Consider the following 19,953-nt stretch of genomic DNA (forward strand, 5'->3'; position numbering starts at 1 on the left):
CTTTCCTGGAACTCACTTGGTAGACCAGGCTGGCCTCCATCCGCCTGCCTCTGCCTCCCAAGTGCTGAGATTAAAGGCGTGTGCCACCACCACCCGGCCAAACTCTTTTAGAGCTAGACCAGCTCTATTGCTTGTTTTTTGAAGGACTATCGTGGAAAGAGCTCCTGGTCAGTAGGCTGGTGCTAGCGGTGGGGGTGATGGCTTCCAGTGTTGTTGCTGAGGAGTCATGTATGGTCTATCTTCATTCTAAACAGGGACCTGCTCTCTGCCTTCGGGTGTCTGCAGTTTCACATGACAGAGCTAGTATGGCTTTTCCCTTGTCACATGTGTATGAACCTCACTGGGCTTCCTCAGTCGTTCTGAATCCCTTTAAAACCACCAGTGGTCTGGAGAACAGCTCAGCTAGAGTGCTTGCCTAGCATGTATGGAGGCCTAGGTTCCATCTCCTTTATTCCCCTGCCCTCCTCTAAGGATGATGATGATGATGATGATGATGATGATGATGATAATGATAATGATGATGAAATGAAAAAGGAAGAGTCAGCCACAAAACTTCCACAGGGGAAGCCTCTGTTCCCTCGAGAAACTGCCTGTTTTGTTACTCTCAGTGAACCCTTTACTTCCTTTCTTCTGTTTTCCATCTTAAAATCTTTTGTGTATGTGTGGTATGTACCCATGAAGGGCAGAAGTTGACACAGAATGTCTTCCCAATTGCTCTCTACCTTGTCTTTTTGTTTTGTTTTGTTCTTTTCAAGAGGTTTCTCTATGTAGCCCTGGCTGTCCTGGAACTCACTCTGTAGACCAGGCTGGCTTTGAACTCACTCTGTAGACCAGGCTGGACTCAAACTCAAGAGATCCAACTGCCTCTGCCTCCTGAGTGCTGGGATCAAAGGCGTCAGCCATCTTGCCTGGCTACCTTGTCTTTTTTTAAAGATTCTCTTTTATTTATATGTGTGTGTGTGGGGGGGGGAGAATATAAATAGATAAATGAGCAGTTAGTTTTTAAAAGGTACTATCAGAGAACTCAGAAACCTTAGAGTAATTGGAAGAGCTGGAGGTGGGATCAAGGCATCAAGGACCACCAGAGAGGTGCCTGGGTTTTCTTTCAGCCCTCCCTTTACCCTTCTACTTTAACCTAAAGGTTGAGCCAGTTCAAAAGCTATGCAGAAGCTGGGTGAAGGTCGTGTGTGCCTGCAATCCCAGCTCATGAAGCCCAAGGGGGGAAGATCACAAGTTCAAGGACAGTCTGGACTACAGAACAAGGACTATGACAAGCTGTGGGTAAATGACAAAAATTTCAAGGAAAACTCATTTCTGAACAGAGGACCAGAGAGGCTGTGATGAGATGGTCCTCCATTTCTCTAGAAGCCAACCTTCCCCACCAACACAGGTGATGTGGGTAGGCCTCAAGGACAGAGGGTAGGCTGGGTTCCTAGCAGAGGTCCAGTAGCCCCTAGGAAAGGCTGACTCTAGTATGGTGCAAAGCAATCCAGAGCCCCATGAGGAAAGCTGTGTATGATCCCTGCCCTCCCTTGCACTGTACACAAAGACTAACTATCTGCATTAATATACTTTTTTTATATTGGTACACATGATGTGGTGTTTCAGCTCACTAAGAATCTGGCTCTGGAAGTGGAGTCTCCCCAACACACACATACACACACACACCATTTCAGACCCAAGCAAATTTGTCTCACAGTATGCTACAAGGCACTTTTGTAGCATATAAAATATGGAAGGTACTGACTTCACTAGTGACTAAAGGGAAACTAAAGCAAAAATTTGCCTCTACACCTCCAGAACATTTATTTAAAATTGAAAAATTCAGAAACTGAGGTGTGGCTCAGGAACATAGTTCTTGCCTAGCATGCAGTCATACATACGTGTATACACACACACACACACACACACACACACACACACACACACACACACACACACATACACACACACAGTGGAGGGCACAGAGAAAGAAAGAGCCAGAGAAAGAAAATAAAAGTTTGATGTTCTCAATAGCTGGTAATGATACAAGCCTTGAGTCCTTCCAGTTTCTGAGGGAGAAAACTAGGAATGTTCATGGCCTAGCATCCAGGCCCAGGCCCACATCAAGGGTGAACAAGATACCCATAGTGACTGGAAACAACTGGGTCACTATAACCTCTCAAAGTAACCCTTGCTGGCACTCTCATGCGTCCACTAGCACTGTGGGTGATCACAGAACTAAGATCAATACACTTACAGAATGGGCAGTGATGACAGGGACTCAGTTCCCACTACAGGCCACCGTGTGAGTGAATCCACATGCTGAACACACAGCACCCACTCTAAAGAGCAGACTTGGCATCCGTTACTCAGGATCAAGTGAAATCAACCATCTAGAAGCATAGCCCGGTACAGAAGAGGGCCTCTCTTGGGGAGAAGGGGCTGGACCGAGATGTGCAGAGCGGGTTTGTGTTCCCCCACACACTGCTATGGTAGTTTGAATGAGAATAACCCTAGCCAGGGGGTGGCGCATACCTTTAACCCTCTTATTCCGGAGGCCGAGGCAGGTGGATCTCTGAGTTCAAGGCCAGCCTGGTCTACAGAGTGAACCCAGGACAGCCAGAGCTACACAGAAACCCTGCCTCCAAAAAAATAAAAAGACTCTAATATTGGAATACTTAGTCCCCAATTGGTGGAACTGTTTGACTGTTTGGTAAGGACTAAGAGATGTAGCCTTGTTGGATTGGTTTCTTTCTTTCTTTCTTTCTTTCTTTCTTTCTTTCTTTCTTTCTTTCTCTCTCTCTCTCTCTCTCTCTCTCTCTCCCCCCCCCCCCCCCCTCTTTTCTTGTTTTGGTTTTTTTGTTTGTTTTTTGTTTTTTGAAACAGTGTTTCTCTGTGTAGCTTTGGAGCCTGTCCTGGAACTCTGTAGCCCAGGCTGGCCTCAAATTTACAGAGATTCACCTGCCTCTGCCTCTCAAGTGCTGGGATTAGACTGGCTTGCTCTGAGGTTTCAAAAAAACTCACACCATTCCCAGTTGTGCCTTTCTGCTTCCTGTTTGTAGACCAAGATGTGAACTCTCAGTAACTGCTCCAGCACCAGGCTTTCCTGATGGCTGTCATGTTCCCCACTATGATGGTGATGGGCTCCTATCCCTCTGGAACTGTAAGCCCCAAATAAACCCTCTCTTCTGTAAGTTACCTTGGTCATGGTGTTTTATCACAACAAAAGAGAGTAACTAATAAAGCTGGCTTTGTGGGTCCTCATTAAAGTGAACACAGGTGTTTTCCTAGCCTCTGTATACAAGGTCTTCACATTTTTTAAAAACATGAGCAATGTGGCTAGGGATATGGCTAAGTCAGTAAAACACTTGCCTTGCCCGCGTAAGGACCTGGCATTGATCCCTAGACACCATGTTTAAAATGCCAGACACACGGTGGTATGTGCTTAGAATCCCAGTGCTGGTGAGGGAGTGACAAGGGGTCCTGGAAGTTCACTAGTCAGCCTACCCAGCAGGCTTCAAGTCAATGAGAGACCCTGTCTCAAAGGAGGTGGACATGTTCCTAAGGATGACAACCAAAGTTGTTCTTTAGCCTCCACATGTATATATATACACACACTGTGGTGGTTTGAAGAGGAATGGCTCCAATAGACTCACAGACTTAAATGCTTGGTCATTAGTGAGTGGCACTACTTGATAGGGATTAGGAGGTGTGGCCTTGTTGCAGGAAGTGTGTACAGGGGCTGGGGGGCTAGAGGCTTTGGGGTTTCAAATGTTCAAGTCAGGCCCAATATCTCTCTCATCCTGCTGCCTGTCCATCCAGATATAGGACTCTCAGCTACCTCTCCAGCACCATATCTGTCTGCATGCTGCCATGCTTTCTGCCATGATGATAATGGACTAAACCTCTAAATGTAAGCAAGCCCCAATTAAACACTTTCTTTTATGAGCATTGCCATGGTCACGGCACCTCTTCACAGCAATAGAACACTGACTAAGACACATGTATATACACATATGTTCATGCACTTAAAAAATATGAGGGATACGCTGGGCATGGTGGCACATGCCTATTCACTCTAGCACTCAGGAAGCTGAGACAGGAGGCCAGCCTGGACTACACAGCAAGACCTAGATTTAAAAATAACAGCACCAGGAGGTGGTGATGCATGCCTTTAATCCTAGTACTTGGGAGGCAGATGCAGGCAGATCTCTTGGGTTTAAGGCCAACCTGGTCTACAGAGTTCCAGAGCAGCCAGAGTTACACAGAGAAAGCTTGTTTCAAAAAACAAACAAACAAAAACCCAAAACAAACTAAACAACAACAAAAAATAACCCCCCCCCCACACACAAAAAACCAAAGGGAAAATTTACTAAAACCACACGTGAGGAAGATGTAGTTTCGAGTGCCCAGGTGATTCTAAAAGCTCACCAATACACTGATTTCGGCCAAGGTTACACCTGCAGATGTGGATCAGTCTCGGGGAGAACAGACAATTGCTGTTTATGAAACATCAAGTACATCCTAAAAGGTCTGTACATGTCATTTTGTAAAAATTCAAAATTCTTTCCAGGTGTGGTGGTGCACACCTTTAATCCAAGCACTCAGGAGACAGAGGCAGGCAGGTCTCTGAGTTGGAGGCCAGCCTAGTTTACATAATGAGCTCCAGGACAGACAGCCAGGGCTATGTAGAGAGACTGTCTCAAAAACAAAAAAAGCCAGCCAGTCTGGTCTACAGAGTAAGTTCTAGGACTGCCAAGGCTGCATAGAGAAACCCTGTCTCGGAAAAACAAAACAAAACAAACAAACAAAAATACACACAAAAACTTTAATGTAAAATGTAATAAATACAAATGTTTAGTGAGATTAAAAAATGACCAGTTAATGGCTGTATAGGAATCGTTTTCTCTCAAATGTCACCCCCTTTTTTTTTTTCCAGAGCTGAGGACTGAGCTAAATCCCCTACCCCAACCCTTTATATTTTCTGATGTATGTTGTGTGTGTGTGTGTGTGTGTGTGTGTGTGTGTGTGTGTTTGTGTTTTTTTTAGCAGAGGATCGAACCCAGGCCCTTGCCAAGCACTCTACCACTGAGCTAAATCCCCAGTCCCCCTTTATATTTCCTACCCCTACCAGACTCAGGGAAGACTGGTTCCTCCTCTAGGGAAGGGGCCATTCTGATACTGACACAGTGGGATAGCCAGTGCAGTAGGGACCTAGGCCTTGGCCAGAGCCCTCAACTTACTTCCTGCTATATTCCATCACATGTGGGAATAAATGATGTTCAGTTTAAAAACCACAATGAGGTCAGGATCAAAAACAAGCACCAAAGAAAGGTCCATGCCCAGTTTACTTTTTTTTTTTTTTTTTTTAAAAGAAAAACTAACAGCCAGGATGGAGGAAGGATGCAGATATCAAGTGGCTAACTGATCTACCTCACATAGACCAAAGTCCTTCTAGGCTTCCCCTACCCTTTCTAAGGCCCACCAGGTACAGCCATAGGAACACACAATGAATGCCTCTCTCGGACCAGCAAAAGATGACTCTTTGGCCTGGATACCTGCTCTTGTCCAACCCCACTCACCCATGTCAGTAGCTTCCTCAAAGCTGAGTGCCAGTCTTTCAAAGGCAATTCTGCCTTGCTTGAAGATAGGTGTCTTTTTTCTGGTCAGATGGGGCACGGCAATATACAGAGTCCCATCTATGCCTCCAGGCCACCAAATAAGACAAAGCATTCTTTGCCTATCTGACAGGCAGCAGTGTAGACACACAAGACACCCCAGCATATGCAAGGAACATGCTGCTTCAAAGACAAGCATGCAACTAAGGGCTGGATCGGTGGGTCCCACCAGGGCTTTCCTGTGATCCTGTATAAAGGCTTGGACTCCTGTGCAGTCTGTCTGGATATACCCAAACAAGGTTCTCCTTAACTGCTCTAAAGACAGCGTAACACAGTCTAGAAGAATGGAACTGTGATGATTAATCTTCATCGTTAACTGGACTAGATTTGGAATCTCCAAAGAAACACACTCCAGGGTATGTCTATGAGGATGTTTTAGAAAGGCTTTAACTTAGAGGTAAGGCCCATCTTGAATGTGGGCAGCGCTATCCCAAGGACTAAGATCTCAGACTGATAAAAAGGAGAAGGTGAGCAGGATGCTGGCCCTCTTCTTTGTGCTTCTCGACTGGGACCGCCCCACTCCTGCTCTCACGCCTTCTCGTACATGACAGACGACACTCTTTCAGAGACAGGGTTTCTCTATGTAACAGCCGTGCCTGTCCTGGAACTCGCTCTGTAGCCCAGGCTGGCCTCGAACTCACAGAGATCCGCCTGCCTCTGCCTCCCAAATGCTGGGATTACAGGCGTGCGCCGCCACAGCTGGGTGGACAGACTACACTTTTAAACTGTGAGCTGAAATAAACTTAAACTTAAAACCTTAAACTGCTTTTGTCAGGTATTGTTGTCATAGCAACAAGGAAAGTAATTAGCCAGACACGGCAGCACACACATTTAGTCCTAATTGATAAAAGATATATGGGCTGGTGTGATGATTCTGTTCCCTTCTGTATGTGAACAAATACCATAAAGAATAAAGAGTGGGGGCTGGAGAGATGGCTCAGAGGTTAAGAGCACCGACTGCTCTTCCAGAGCTCCTGAGTTCAGTTCCCAGCAACCACATGGTGGCTCACAACCATCTGTAATGAGATCTGGTGCCCTCTTCTGGCCTACAAGCATGCATGTAGGCAAAATATTGCATACATAATAAATAAATAAAATCTTAAAAAAAAAAAAAAAGAATGGAGAGTGGAAAATGTCTGGCACAGCAGCACACACTTGTAATCCCAGTATTCTGAAGGCCAAGACAGGAGAATAAAGAATGTGAGGCAAGTCTGGGGTATACACAGTAAGATCCTAGAAGCAGAGACAGACAGACAGACAGACGAAGCAGAAATAGAAAGGACTACTGAAGACTTACTAAACACATTCTATCTTAAACACAATGTCAAAGTTGTTGCCGCAGACACCTCCTTAACTACCCAGTGAGAGCTGTTCTCGCGCCCAGACGGTCCTCTCACCTGTGCTACTGCAAAGACATAACCTTTAACAAGGGACTCGCTGCCTAGCAAGTCAGGAAGAGCAGACCTGAGGGAAGGCCGACATGCTCTGGCAGGGAGGGAGAGGGCGTACTTACAGTGATCACATCCAGAATGCTGAGGAGGCTGTGGACACTGTCCCCTGGCAGAACCTCTTTGACCACCACCTCGGTGCCATCCTGTGCACAGAGAACAGAACCACGGGTGTCAGGACAGAGAGTGTCAGTGCAGGGCAAAGAGGCCCAGCCAGCACCCAGGACAGTTGGCATACAAGATTTCATCTGAGTTGCTCTCTCACAGAAAAGCCCAAAGTAGGAGATACCACAAGCAGGTCTGAAAAAATGCTCAACAGTAAAGAGTACTTGCTGCTCTTCTAGAAGATCCAAGTTTTGTTACCAGCACCCACCTCAGGGGTTCACAACCACCTGGAACTCTAACTTCAGGGTATCTGATGCCTTCTTCTGACCTCTACCCCCACACACATGTAACACATACACACTCATACACAAATAAAAATAAATCTTTTAAAAGATAAAAAGAAGAGTTACTGCCAGGTGGTGGTGGCTCACGCCTTTAATCCCAGCACTCGGGAGGCTGAGCCAGGTGGATCTCTGTGAGTTCAAGGCCAACCTGTCTTGAAAAAACAAAAAACAAAAACAAAAGATACCATAATCTTGAAATAAGATGTTAAGCAATAATAATAGGTACTGGGCTCCAAAAAGCCAGCTCATGCACCAGGGATGGATTCTGATCCTACTGCCAGGGGACCCCTTAAGCAGATCAAGCTACACAACTGTCTCGCTTATGCAGAGGGCCTAGTCCAGTCCCATGAAGGCTCCACAGCTGATGGACTAAAGTTCATGGTTTCTCACTAGTTTGATTTGGTTGTCTCTGTAGGTTTCCTTCATCATGATCTTGATGCCCCTTGCTCATAGAATCCCTCTTCTCTCTCTTCGATTGGATTTCAATGTAAAATGAAAGAGAGAGAGAGAGAGAAGAACATTTGAGCTTAAAAAAAAAAGAAAAGAAAAGAAAAAATAATAGCCAGGTGGGAGGCAGAGGCAGGTGGATCTCTGTGAGTTCGATGCCAGCCTGATCTACAGAGCAAATTCCAGAATAGCCAGAGCTACACAGAGAAATCCTGTCTCAAAAAAACAAGCAGAGAGAGAGAGAGAGAGAGAGAGAGAATAAATAAATAAATAAATAAATAAATAAATAATGCCAGGCGATGGTGCTGCATACCTTTAATCCTGGCACGTGGGAGGCAGGGGCAGGTAGATCTCTGAGTTTGAGGTCAGCCTATACAGAGTGAGTTCCAGGACAGCCAGGGATACACAGAGAAAGTCTTGAAAAAGAAAGGTGTGTGTGTGTGGGGGGGGGGGTGTGTCAGGGACACATCTCAATCAGTAAAGTGCTTGCCTTAAAAGCACAGAGACCTGCTGCTCCTACTGAGATTGGCTAAACTAGCCTCCTGGTTCAGTTGTGTATAATAACCCTGCCTCTTTCCTGTATGTAATAACCCTGCCTCCTTGTTCACCTGTACACAATAACTCTACTTCATTGCTCAACTGTATATAATAAACATGCTGTATTTCCAGGGTGAAAAAAAAAGCATAGAAACCTGAGTTAGTGCCACAGAATGCATCTAAAAATGTCAAATTAAGTCAGAGATAGTGGTTCACAACTTTTTTTTTTAAGATTTATTTATTTATTATGTATACAGCATGTATGACTGCAGGCCAGAAGAGGGCACCATATCTTATTACAGGTGGTTGTGAGCCACCATGTGGTTGCTGGGAATTGAACCCATGTCCTCTGGAAGAGCAGCCAGTGCTCTTATCCTCTGAGCCATCTCTCCAGCCTGTGGTTCACAACTTTAATTCTAGCACTCAGGAGGTAGATCTCTGAGAACTGCAGGCCAGCCAGTCTGTATGGCGAGTTTCAGGCCAGCCAGAGTTCCATGTTGGTTTGAACACATTAATGATAGCCTCAGAGTATCCAAAATGTTGCAGTGCATCATTAAGGAGAAATTAAAAAGCACCTCCCCTTACTGTAATTTAACAAAGAGTGAGATTTAAATTTTCTACTTCTCTCTCCCTGTGTCTTCCATCATTCCTGTCTGTTGTATGTTGTGGAATATTCCTTACACTGTGGGAAGATATGTCACTGTGACTGGTTTAATAAAAAGTGAAACAGCCAATAGCTAGGCAGGAGGTACAGCAGGGACTTCTGGACAGAGAGAGCTCTGGGAAGAAGAAAGGAGGAGTCACCAGCCCGATGCAGAGAGGATGCAAGACATGCTAGAGGAGAGGTAAAAGTCACGAGCCACATGGCAACCTATAGATGAATAGAAAGGGGTTAATTGAAGTTATAAGAGCAAGTGGGACAAGCCTAAGCAACAGGCCAAGTTTCAGAATTAATAAAAGTCTCAGTGTCATTTTCTTTGTGACCTGGTGGCCCAAAGAAAAATCCACCTACAGTTGTACGCATCTGAATCTGTGTCTACATGAACATTGTCTTCTGAATTTGTCTGTTCCTGTCTCTGTATGTGTCTGTGAATCCCTAACAAAGGGTTTTTCTCTTTCTTTTACTGAACAGTACAGAAAGCATCACATGGAGAAGGAGGAATACTTCACAGAAATCTTTAGCAGAATTTTACAAGGGTTTAAGTCACTGACTCCAACTGACCCAGACAAGTGAATAAACGCTATCAAGCAATATTCATATACTGTCTTCAACATCATGGCAGATATTCATTTCATAAAGTTGCTTTCAACCTTTATTTCCAGCATTAACTACCATAACATATATACATATAAGCATTATTTGTGGATCAGGGGTATGGAAGAGTACATAATTTAAGATTACACATGCACACACACATATAATAACAATTAAAAATGTTAAATGTCAGGTCTGGTGGTGTGCATTTGTAATCCCAATGCTGCGGAAGTGAAGACAGGCTGATCTCTGGGGCTCACTGGCAAGTCAGCCTAGCCTATGTGGCGAGTTCAAACTAGTAAGAAACCAGGTCTCAAAAAACAAGGTAGCCAGCCAGGCATGGTGGCACACTCCTTTAATCCCAGCACTCTGGGAGGCAGAGGCAGGCGGATCTCTGAGTTTGAGGCCAGCCTGGTCTACAGGGTGAGTTTCAGAATAGCCAGGGATACACAGAGAAACCTTCCCTCAAAAAAACAAAAACAAAAAATAGGCTGAGCAAACCATGAGGCAAAAGGCAGTAAGCTGTATTCCTCCATGGCTTCTGCTTCCATTCCTGCCTCTAGGTTCCTGCCCTGACTTTCTTCAATGATGGACTATAATATGGAACTATAAGACAGACAGACCGACAGACCGACAGACCGACACACACACACACACACACACACACACACACACACAGTACAGGATTAATGAAGAAATCCTGGCTAACCCAGCCATTGCCTTCCAATCGTAGGACTCATCCAAACCCAGCAAATTCCTCCAAACTAAATGAGTTAGACTGAGTACAATGGCCCCTGAAGGACCAAGTTTAGTTACTGCCAATAAAAATGACAATATTTGGTTTTTTTGAGCTGAGGATCGAACCCCGGGCCTTGTGCTTGCTAGGCAAGTGCTCTACCACTGAGCTAAATCCCCAACCCCAACAATATTTTTTAATTAGAGACTCCCATGTGCCTAACAGTAAAAGGCTGTGTCAGGTGTGTTGGTTCAGGCCTATAACCCAGCCGTCAAGAGGCTGGGGTAGGAGGATTGCCATGAGTTCAGGGACAGCCTGGGCCACATAGTGAACTCCAGGCTGTCCTGAACTACTGAGTAAAACTGTCTCAATGTATGGATGTGTGTGTGTTGTGTTGCCAAAATAAAAATAGCAGCTGTGTTTAAGTTCTACACTACTTTTTGACAAAGAGCTTTCAGAGCATCCCCTTCCCCACCCTGGCCCCTGGCCAGACTCACAGCATCTTGGATGCAGACCTCCAGCCGTCCATCCTGAACCACATAGATGCTGGTGTCGGGCTCCCCAGGCTGGAATACATGCTCCCCTTCTTGCAGCTGCACAAAGACCATGTGTTTGCAAAGCTCCAGAAACAGCGGCTTCTCAAAGTGGCCCAGGACCCTGCAGCAAACAGAATATACTACAGGACATGCTCTCCAAGAAGGCAGAGTAAGGAACATAGGCCACCGTCCCCACCAGCAGCAGGGCCAGGGCTGGCCTAGACCTCTATAAGGCTGATTCAGCTCATCTGGCGTCAGAGTCAACAAGAATTTTAAACTTCAGAGATAACTAGCAGCTCAAAAAACTTCTCAAGTCGTGACTATCAATGCAAGTCAGACACGAAACAGAAGGCCATCCAGTAGCTCCCCTGGAATGATGTCCTAGCATTAGAGAGAGGAAAGTGGGCCAGGGAGATGGCTCAGCATCTAAAGACTAGCAACACACAAGCCTGACAACCTGAAGCTGTCAGAGCCCACACGTTTCAGTCACTGTTCTCCTGCTGTGAAGAGACGCCGTGACCAAGGCATCGCTCATGAAATAATGTAATTGTGGGCTTGCTTAGTTTCAGAGGTTAGTCCACTGGCATCATGGCAGGAAGCATGGCAGCACACACGGCATGGGAGCGGGAGCTGAGAGCTATGTCCTGATCCACAGGCAGGGGAGGGGCAAGAGCGTGAATGAGTGCAAGCACACCTGGGCCTGGCGTGGGCTTTTGAAACCTCAAAGCCCATCCCCAGGGACACATCCCTCCAACAAGGCCACACCTCCTGACCCTTCTCAAATAGTGCCACTTCCTGATGACTAAGAATTCAAATACATAAGCCCACGGGGGGGGGGGGGGGGGCATTCTTAGTCAAACCACCACAGGACATAAAAGTGGAAGGGGACAAAAACTGTCCTCTGATTTCTACACAGGTGCTGTGGCACACATGTGCCAGCCTCACTTATACATCATACACACACACACACACACACACACACACACACACACACACTAATAATAATGATAAATTTCAAAAATTGGAGATAATGTCCTTCAAGAAAAGAAAGCTGACATAAGAGCACACAGCTGTGGTCTCAGCGTCGGGAGGCCAAGGCATAGGACTGCAGGCTGAAGGCCAGTTTCGGCTACATGGCAAGATTCTGTCGAGAAAGGGAAGAAAGAGAGAGCGAGCGCAGCAGAGAGGAGACAGAAAGCCAGCTTGCAGTGTCTGATCCATACACACACTTCTCACACTTGCTCTGAGTTTGCCACTGAGATAAAAACGATGAAAGCTGTTAAAGAGAACGGGAAGAAACAGCTGAAAAGGTGAGCTGGCCGCAAGCCTCCATGCATCTGAAGCGCCCTGACCCCGCTGGACATTTCTCCCACCCTGAAGCATGGAAGCCAGCAGTGCTGCGGTGGGAAGAAAACCGGCTTTGCCAACCATCCCTGACACAGGCAAGCTAAGTCAGATGGTCCAGGGGCGGCAGGCGACACCTCCAGCAATGGCGTCTCGACAGAGCCTGCTGTGCTCCAGACACTATCTTACCGGACATTTTTCAGCATGTACAAAACTTCTGATGGCAGATGAGAGTTCTTCACATCAAACTCTGTAAGATCAGCCTCTAGCAGGGAGGGTGGGGGCTCTTTGGGCTGCAAAGTAGGGTATTCTTTCTTAAAGTGCAGAATCCTACAAAGCAGAGACACTTGAGAAAGAATCGAGGAGCCCAAACCCAAGACTGTGAGCACTCCAAAGCCCCAAGAAGCTCTGTGGCATGTCCTGAAGTGGGAGGAGCCACAGGAGTGGTTAGGACCTTAAGGGAATTCCCAGTACCTCTTGGCCAAAGAAAGCACTTTGGTTCTCTTCCTGACTCGCTGCCGGGGTGCAGCAGTATTCCCAACCAAGGTATTAGGGAGCGTGGTCACCTGCAGAACCAAGAGAGAGACTGAGTGCTGACCTGGTGACTGGCAAGGTCTAAGCTCTCAGCCTCAGGGTCTGTCCCCAGGACCTGCCTATGAGTTGCTGCCTTCCTAACCCCAGCTACTAGGGGCTGCTCTCACCAACCCCCACCCACCTGGCTTCTTGAGGGGGATACAGCAGTCAAGGACAAAGGGATACCATTTGGACAAGGGCACAGCACACAGTCTCATTCACCCCACAGTATGGTCCTCACTGCCCTCAAGTGGCCAAATCCTCAGAGCTCTGTGGCTCCATGCCTCTGGTCAAACTCCTGAGGTGAGAGGGAGAAAGCAGAAGGGACCAGCTGTGGCAGTTAACCAAAGGCAAACCAAGATTCAGACCAGCATGCTTATCCCTCAATACCTCTTCCTGACCCTCAGTGCAGGAGGACCATAGACTGATGATCTGGGACCCCCACAAACATGGGAAAGAGGGCTTTTTACCTTAGGACAAATGTAGTCATTAGGGAGTGCACTGTTCCACCCAGGTCCCCAGGAGCTGGGGTTCTTCCTTGACTCAGCCTTCCAAAACTGGCAGTGACCACCCACTTTGGGGCAAATGCAAGCCTGTCCACTGTACCTGTCCACTTCTGGAAAGCATTTTCCTATCCTATTTCTTGTTAACACAAGCTGCACTTCAGAAAGCCCAAGTGCTCCTGTTCAAGCCAGATATAAACCCACCAGTGCCACGCCTCCCAGGCTGCCTCCAGGGTCAGTGAGGGATTTCCAGGGAAAAAGTGTTGGTTCCACTGGGGGAGTAGATAACTATGACTTAAAACGTGTCCTAAACTTGTGCCCAGTGGCAGGAGCTATGGGATCAGAGGAGAGGGGTGGTACAGATCAGGAGCTTGAGGGTCCCCATTCCACAAAGGCCTGTTTAGAAGGGACTCTTGCCTGGTGGTGGCACCTACATCTTTAATCCCAGCACTCGGGAGGCAGAGGCAGGAGGATCTCTGAGTTTGAGGCCAGCTTGGTCTATAGAGTGAGTTCCAAGACAGGCAGGGCTACACAGAGAAACCCTGTCTCGAGAAAGAAAAAAAGAAAGAAAGAAGAGACTTTCACCACCGCCTTGTGCAACCCAGGGCTTCCATACAAGTTACCTTCCTCATGATCTTCCGGCCATAAAACATTACTTTATCTCTCTTCCGGAACCTGTACTGAGGAGTGGGCTCTGCTTGTCCTGTGAGAGGAGGGAAGGGCTTTGTGAGACGGCGGGATCTGGGTATGCAGCCTTGAACGGGTAGGTAGTGAACATGGCTGGAACGAAAATAAAGTAAAGCACAAGCCCTGAAGATGAAGAAGCTGACAATTTCTTGGCTGCCCAATCCCTGGCTACCTCTCAGACAGCGGTAACATAGGAGACACATCTTAGAGGAGTCAGGAATTTCTCCTGTTCTTACTGGATCCTAGCTTTGGAAAGAGCAGAAAAGGCTATGGACAGACTGGGAACCTCAACCTGAGCCCTAGTAGGTGACATTCCAACAAGGCTTTGAGGGAAGCTCCCAGGAGCTCCAAATACCTCCCTCATAGGACATGAATGCAGAAAACCCCCACTGCTCAGTCAGAGTCCAAACCAAGATACTCACGCAATCTGCTCACCCTTCTGTACACAAAAAAGATGGCAACACCAACAAAGGCCAGTGTAAGGAGGGCTCCAATTCCAATCCCGACCAGCTACACAGGATGGGAGATAGACAACAGGGGTGTCAGCAGGGCCAAACAGCCACAAGCCAATCAGGGCCCAGTCCCTGGGAAGCCCATAGTGATTACCATGGTGGACTGTGACTGCTCCTCCATGAAATGCAGGCCCCAGGAGGTCAGGGTGCTACCCAAACAATAGTCAGCCTGAGGAGAGAACAGACAGGGTGCCCAGTTTTTCAGCCTGGGCTCGGTCAGAGAACAGGAGTAAAGTCAGGAGCTGGGGAGGAAGTCAATAGCCCTAAAGATTTTGAGAAATGGGGTCTACCGGATAACTTAGCAGATAAGGCATTTGCTGCCAAGTCTGATGACCTGAGTTTAATCCTGGAGACCCATAAAGTGTCAGGATAGAACAGATTCCCATGAATTGTTCTCTGACCTCCACATTTGTGTCATTACATTTGCACAGCTACACACATGCACACAGAAATGTGATACATAATACACACACACACACACACACACACACACACACAAAATTAATTTTAGAGAAATGATCTTGCCAGGGGTGCTGGGACCCTCTGAGCTCAACTGCAAGAACAGAAAAGCAGCAATCTATCTCCTTTGGCACTGGGATGAGTCGGCACACTAGCTGTGCTATTGGTAAATGCCAATAAACATTTACCAATGTTGTGTTCATAAACCCAACTTCTGGCTCTCCAGTCAAGAAGCAAGCCTAGTGTAGTGGAGGTCAGGGCCATCTCTTGGTACCCTCTGGACTCGAGCCACAGACCCCAAGGTCCAGGAGAGCCCACTCAGAGTAAATGGTCAGAACTCCTAAGAGTATGTGAAGTTACTGACAGCCACATTATCTTTCTCCCAACTATTTGAAAGGATGAGGCAAGAGGATCATGTACACTCAGGAGTTCAAGCCCTGTCTAGACAACCAGTGAGACCCAGGTTTAAAAACAAAAAAGGATAAAGGACAAAAAGAAACCCCAAGGGAAGAGCCATCTGGATTTAGAGATACCCCAAATCAGTTCACATGCCAAAGAAGTGGCAGGGAGGGTCTGTCTCTGCCCCCTGCTGTCTCCAGGACAGCACTGACAGGACTTCAGGTGTCCAAGGAAGGGAAGGAGGCAGAAGAGCAAGGGCTCAGGATAGAAGGCTGAATGGATGACCAACAGGGCAGGCTGGCTCATCCTCCCAAAAGCTGAAGCAAAAAGAAACCTGACCTGAGTCTTTCAGTGCTCATCCGCCCCTTCCTCCCAAGCAGTTAGGAACCAAACGGGGCAAGAGCCTACTTACTCATCCTTTGCAGTTTCTACCTAACTGCCGAGGACCAAAGCCTAGCCTTAAAACAAACAACAACAAGCCTCAGACTCAGCAGTCCCTGCCAGAAAACCCAAGGAGACTGAAGTCACTCAAGAAAGAAGCCCAAAGGCACAGTTCTGCATCATAACAGAGTAAGTGGGTTGCCTAGAAAACAGCCTTGCAGTCTTAGTTCAGGAGGCAAACAGCTGAGAATTGTTTGTTTAAGGGTGAGGAATAACATGTTCCAGTATGTTCTTAGATGATTTCATCACTGTGAATGTCACGGGGTGCATTTATACAAGCACATTACCCCACCAAGCAATACAATCTGTGGAGTCACTATTGCATGTGGTCTGTTGTGCAGTATATAGCCAGTATGCTTTTTTTTCAAAACGGAGGCGCTCAACCTCCCTTCTCCTCTGTCCCTGCTCAGCTGTCAAGACTGAGGTGCACAAGAGCACCCCAACCACACCTTCTACTTTCCTCTGAGTTTACCTTATCCAAGGAAAACTACCTACATACATACACAGTCTACCACAGTGCACCACCTCAGCCGGTCTAGCTTCTTACGATTATTCTAATGGGTTTATTCTTCTGTTTTAAAAATAAAGGCACAGGGTATATTGGCAGACCCCTTTAGTCCCAGCACTTGGAAGGCAGAGACAGGTGGATCTCTGTGAGTTCAAGGCCATCCTGATTACATACTGAGTTCTAGAGATATGTAGAGTGACCCTGTCTCAAAAACAAAACAAACCACCACCAAAATACTACTAGTAGTAAAGGCCTTTGGGATGTAGCTAGTGTTGAACTGAGAAAAAGACTCTTCAAATACCAACGTTCTACGAGAAAACAGGAAGTACCAACTGCGACCTTGAGGAAAAAAGAGGGCTTCAATACTTGACTTAACAGGCAGGTTCCATTGTCCACACTGTGAAGAACCACTGTCTAGAGAGAAGGGTCAGAGCTCTGACAGGGAAATAGATCGAGTCACCGCTCCCACATTTTCTGGGTCTTCAAGAAGCCTCTGTAGAAACCCGAGGCAAAGGAGCCTTCTGTCCTCTGGAAATGCTCACCTGGGAGTTCTAAGGGTTCTGGTTCTCACCCATGCCTGGTCTACCTACCTCAAGGCAGACATCTTCCTCTTTCTGCATGACTGAGCAAAGCAATGTGGAGGGCGAACAGGAGACAGGCTGAGACAAACTGCTCTACCGGAACCTTTACAGCAGGGCAGCTGTAGTTCCAGCCTTGCCAGCTCCTTTCCAAGTCAAACGCTCTTATTGGAAGGGACTCCAGAACTCTGTGCTCCCAAACAAGTTGTTTTCCAGAAGCGCCTGCTCTCTCTGTGTGCTTCCGTCTCCTGTAAACAGCCCTCACGTGGTCTAAGAGGAACCCACAACTGTGGCCCGGGGTGGGGGTGAGAGGGGTGGGGGGGGGGGGGGGGAATTGAGTGGCACAGTTAGGGATCGAGCAGCCACGCGGGGACAGCGCGGCTGGGGGTGGGGGAGGAGACCAGAGTGTTAAGTTGGCTAACAGTTCAACGAGGTTGGTGGTACAGCTAAGAAAGTAGCTCAAGAGCGAGACGGAGCAACAGGCAAAGAAGAGGGAGGCGAGGAGAGAAGTGACCTAAGTGGAGGGGTGACCAGCTGGAGGGCGAGCCTCACCCGGGAGGCGTGATGTCGCCAAAGGGAGAGACAAGAGATGCAGCGTAGGAGGGCTTAAAGCTCAAGAAAGCTGGGCCAAGAGGGATCACAGCCAGAAGGGGTCTCGATTAGGAGCGGTGAGGGACGGGAGGGTGGTTATAGCCGTGGAGTGATCACCGGAGGAGAGTCGTGACAGCCAAGGGTTATCAAGGAGAGCGGCGCAGGGTTTGGAGGGGCCCAGCCACAGCGCGCATTGTGTGGACAGACAGCGCAAGCACGGTGGGTGTGTTGGGACCAAAGATGGTTAACTAGAGGACCACTAGGACCCAAGTAGACTCGGCCAGGCGCCAGACGGTGGGCTAGACCTCCGGTCACTGGTCCAGTCCTCAAAAGCGCGTCAGTTCCGGAAGCCACGGCTCGGTGGTGACTGGGAGGGTCCACAAGCCCCGACCCCCAACACCTCGGGCAGCACCGATGACGCGCGCGCCAGTCCGGCAGCCGGCCTTCGGCGCAGCGGTTGTGAACGTCGGGTCGCGGAGCTGACGAACGCCAAGAGCGACCTCTCCACAGGCCAGACCTAGACTGCCACCTCGCGGCAGAGTGAACGTGCACGGCTGCGCGCGCTCCACATCCGTGCGCGGCTGCACGGATTGGCTGAGTCTCCGGCCACGCCCCCCGATCCTGGGCATTGGGTGCGTTGGCGACCAATCAGCGAGGCTCTTGCTGCGGAGTGGGTGACCCCCGCCGACGGCCGGAAACGCAAGGGAGGACTTTGCCGAGGTTGTTTTACATAGCTCAGGTCGGGGGATCCGTAATCTCGGCTGTCTCAAGTCAAAAGGGACAAGAGGCCTGCGGGCCCAACTCGAGAGCCATCGGTCCAGGTCGGTTTGAGCGTTTCCAGTTGGCGCCGCCCGCGCGGGGTTCTTCGGGGTCTGGGATCTTTCAGGATTAGGGGTAGTTTTCACGTGTGAGGTCTTGGGTCAGCACCCGTGGCTCCTCCGATCATCTACACCCATAGGGCCCACAGCACTCTCCGCTCGTGACTTCTAGGGTGCCTAGTCCCTCTGGCTCTGATTGTCCCCCCAACTGCCCTGTTCTTTCAGAGTTGTCTTCTGCAGAGCCTAGCATGGGTTTCCTGACCGCCGTGACTCAAGGCCTGGTGCGAGGAGCGGACAGGATGAGCAAGTGGACAAGCAAGCGGGGACCACGCACCTTCATCAAGAGCCGGGGTGCCAAGAGAACTGGCATTTATGCCTCTAATGGGAAGTTTGTGCTGGTAAAGGAAATGGTCCCAGAATTTGTGGTTCCGGACTTGACTGGCTTCAAGCTCAAGCCCTATGTTAATTACCGAGTTCCGGAAGGCACAGACACACCCCTGACCGCCAAAGCGCTCTTCCTGGAAACAGCTGCACCAGCTATTGAAAAAGACTTTAAAGAAGGAACTTTTGATCCTAACAACTTGGAGAAATATGGCTTTGAGCCCACACAGGAAGGCAAACTGTTCCAGTTGTATCCTAAGAATTTCCCACGCTAGAAAACAGTGACAGTGACCAAGAGTTTGCTTACAAAGCGGAGACAATACTAACCAGGCCTAGGATCCTGAAGAGTAGGGGCAGTTTCCTTGTGCATTTCTATTAAAGACCTTTAGTAGCTCATACAATGTGTGTTTTGAATCAAGTCATTCAAGTGTGCTGCAGGGCAGAATCCATGCATTAGCTAAGTTATTTCATCAGAAAAATCAGACAAGGACTGGCAAGGGGGTTCAGCCCATACAGTGCTTGCCATGCGGTCAAGAAGACCCAAGTTAAGCCCATGCTTGTAATCTCAGCTAGGAAAGAGACAACAGGATCTCTTGGGCTCACTGCCCAGTCATGTCTAGATTAATCAGCTAACTTCAGATCCTAGGAAGAGACCTTGGCTCAAAAAAAGGCAAGGCCATCTTGAATGGCACCTGAGATTGACCTCTGTCTGCCACACTCATGCATATGTACATACACAAGCCACAAAACAAGGCATAGTCATAGTGTTGCACACTTGTAGTCCTAGCACTTAAGATACTAGAAAGAGGTTTCAAGTTTCAGATAAGCCAGGGCTATGTAACAAGACTTTTTTTTTTTTTTTCCTGGAGCTGAGGACCAAACCCAGGGCCTTGTGCTTGCTAGGCAAGCATTCTACCACTGAGCTAAATCCCCAACCTGACCTTTTCTTTTTAAGATGAGTCTTTCTGCATGTCTCTGGCTGTCCTGGAATTCACTATGTATACTACCAGGCTGGCCTCAACCTCACAGAGATCTACCTTCAATGTGCTTCCTGAGTGCTGGGATTAAAGGCATGCACTACCACACCCAGC

At 48.0% G+C, this 19,953-nt stretch overlaps 2 protein-coding genes across 2 annotated transcripts in view; one reads left to right on the plus strand and one right to left on the minus strand.

Moving 5' to 3' along the window:
* Pnpla7 (patatin like phospholipase domain containing 7) overlaps positions 1-18,146 on the minus strand; it is a 64,416-nt gene extending 46,270 nt beyond the window's left edge. The window contains exons 1-8 of the mRNA XM_036184201.1: positions 17,085-18,146; positions 14,782-14,856; positions 14,598-14,685; positions 14,112-14,191; positions 12,887-12,978; positions 12,602-12,742; positions 11,030-11,189; positions 7,174-7,254 (exon numbers count right to left, since the gene is read on the minus strand). Of these exons, the coding sequence (XP_036040094.1) occupies positions 7,174-7,254; positions 11,030-11,189; positions 12,602-12,742; positions 12,887-12,978; positions 14,112-14,191; positions 14,598-14,685; positions 14,782-14,856; positions 17,085-17,114 (747 nt within the window). The 5' untranslated portion in view covers positions 17,115-18,146. The remainder of the gene's footprint in view (positions 1-7,173; positions 7,255-11,029; positions 11,190-12,601; positions 12,743-12,886; positions 12,979-14,111; positions 14,192-14,597; positions 14,686-14,781; positions 14,857-17,084) is intronic.
* Positions 18,147-18,232: 86 nt separating this feature from the next.
* On the plus strand, positions 18,233-19,260 carry Mrpl41 (mitochondrial ribosomal protein L41). The gene is made up of 2 exons (XM_036186675.1): positions 18,233-18,484; positions 18,707-19,260. Exon 2 carries the CDS (start codon positions 18,730-18,732, stop codon positions 19,135-19,137), a length of 408 nt encoding a protein of 135 aa, XP_036042568.1. The 5' UTR covers positions 18,233-18,484; positions 18,707-18,729; the 3' UTR covers positions 19,138-19,260.
* The last annotated feature ends 693 nt before the right edge of the window (positions 19,261-19,953 follow it).

Source organism: Onychomys torridus, chromosome 4 (genome assembly GCF_903995425.1).
Source record: "Onychomys torridus chromosome 4, mOncTor1.1, whole genome shotgun sequence".
Taxonomy (NCBI): Eukaryota; Metazoa; Chordata; class Mammalia; order Rodentia; family Cricetidae; genus Onychomys; species Onychomys torridus.

What these genes read in the sequence shown, in the direction of transcription:
- Mrpl41 (XM_036186675.1), top strand. Translation starts at nt 18,730, where the DNA reads ATGGGTTTCCTGACCGCCGTGACTCAAGGCCTGGTGCGAGGAGCGGAC.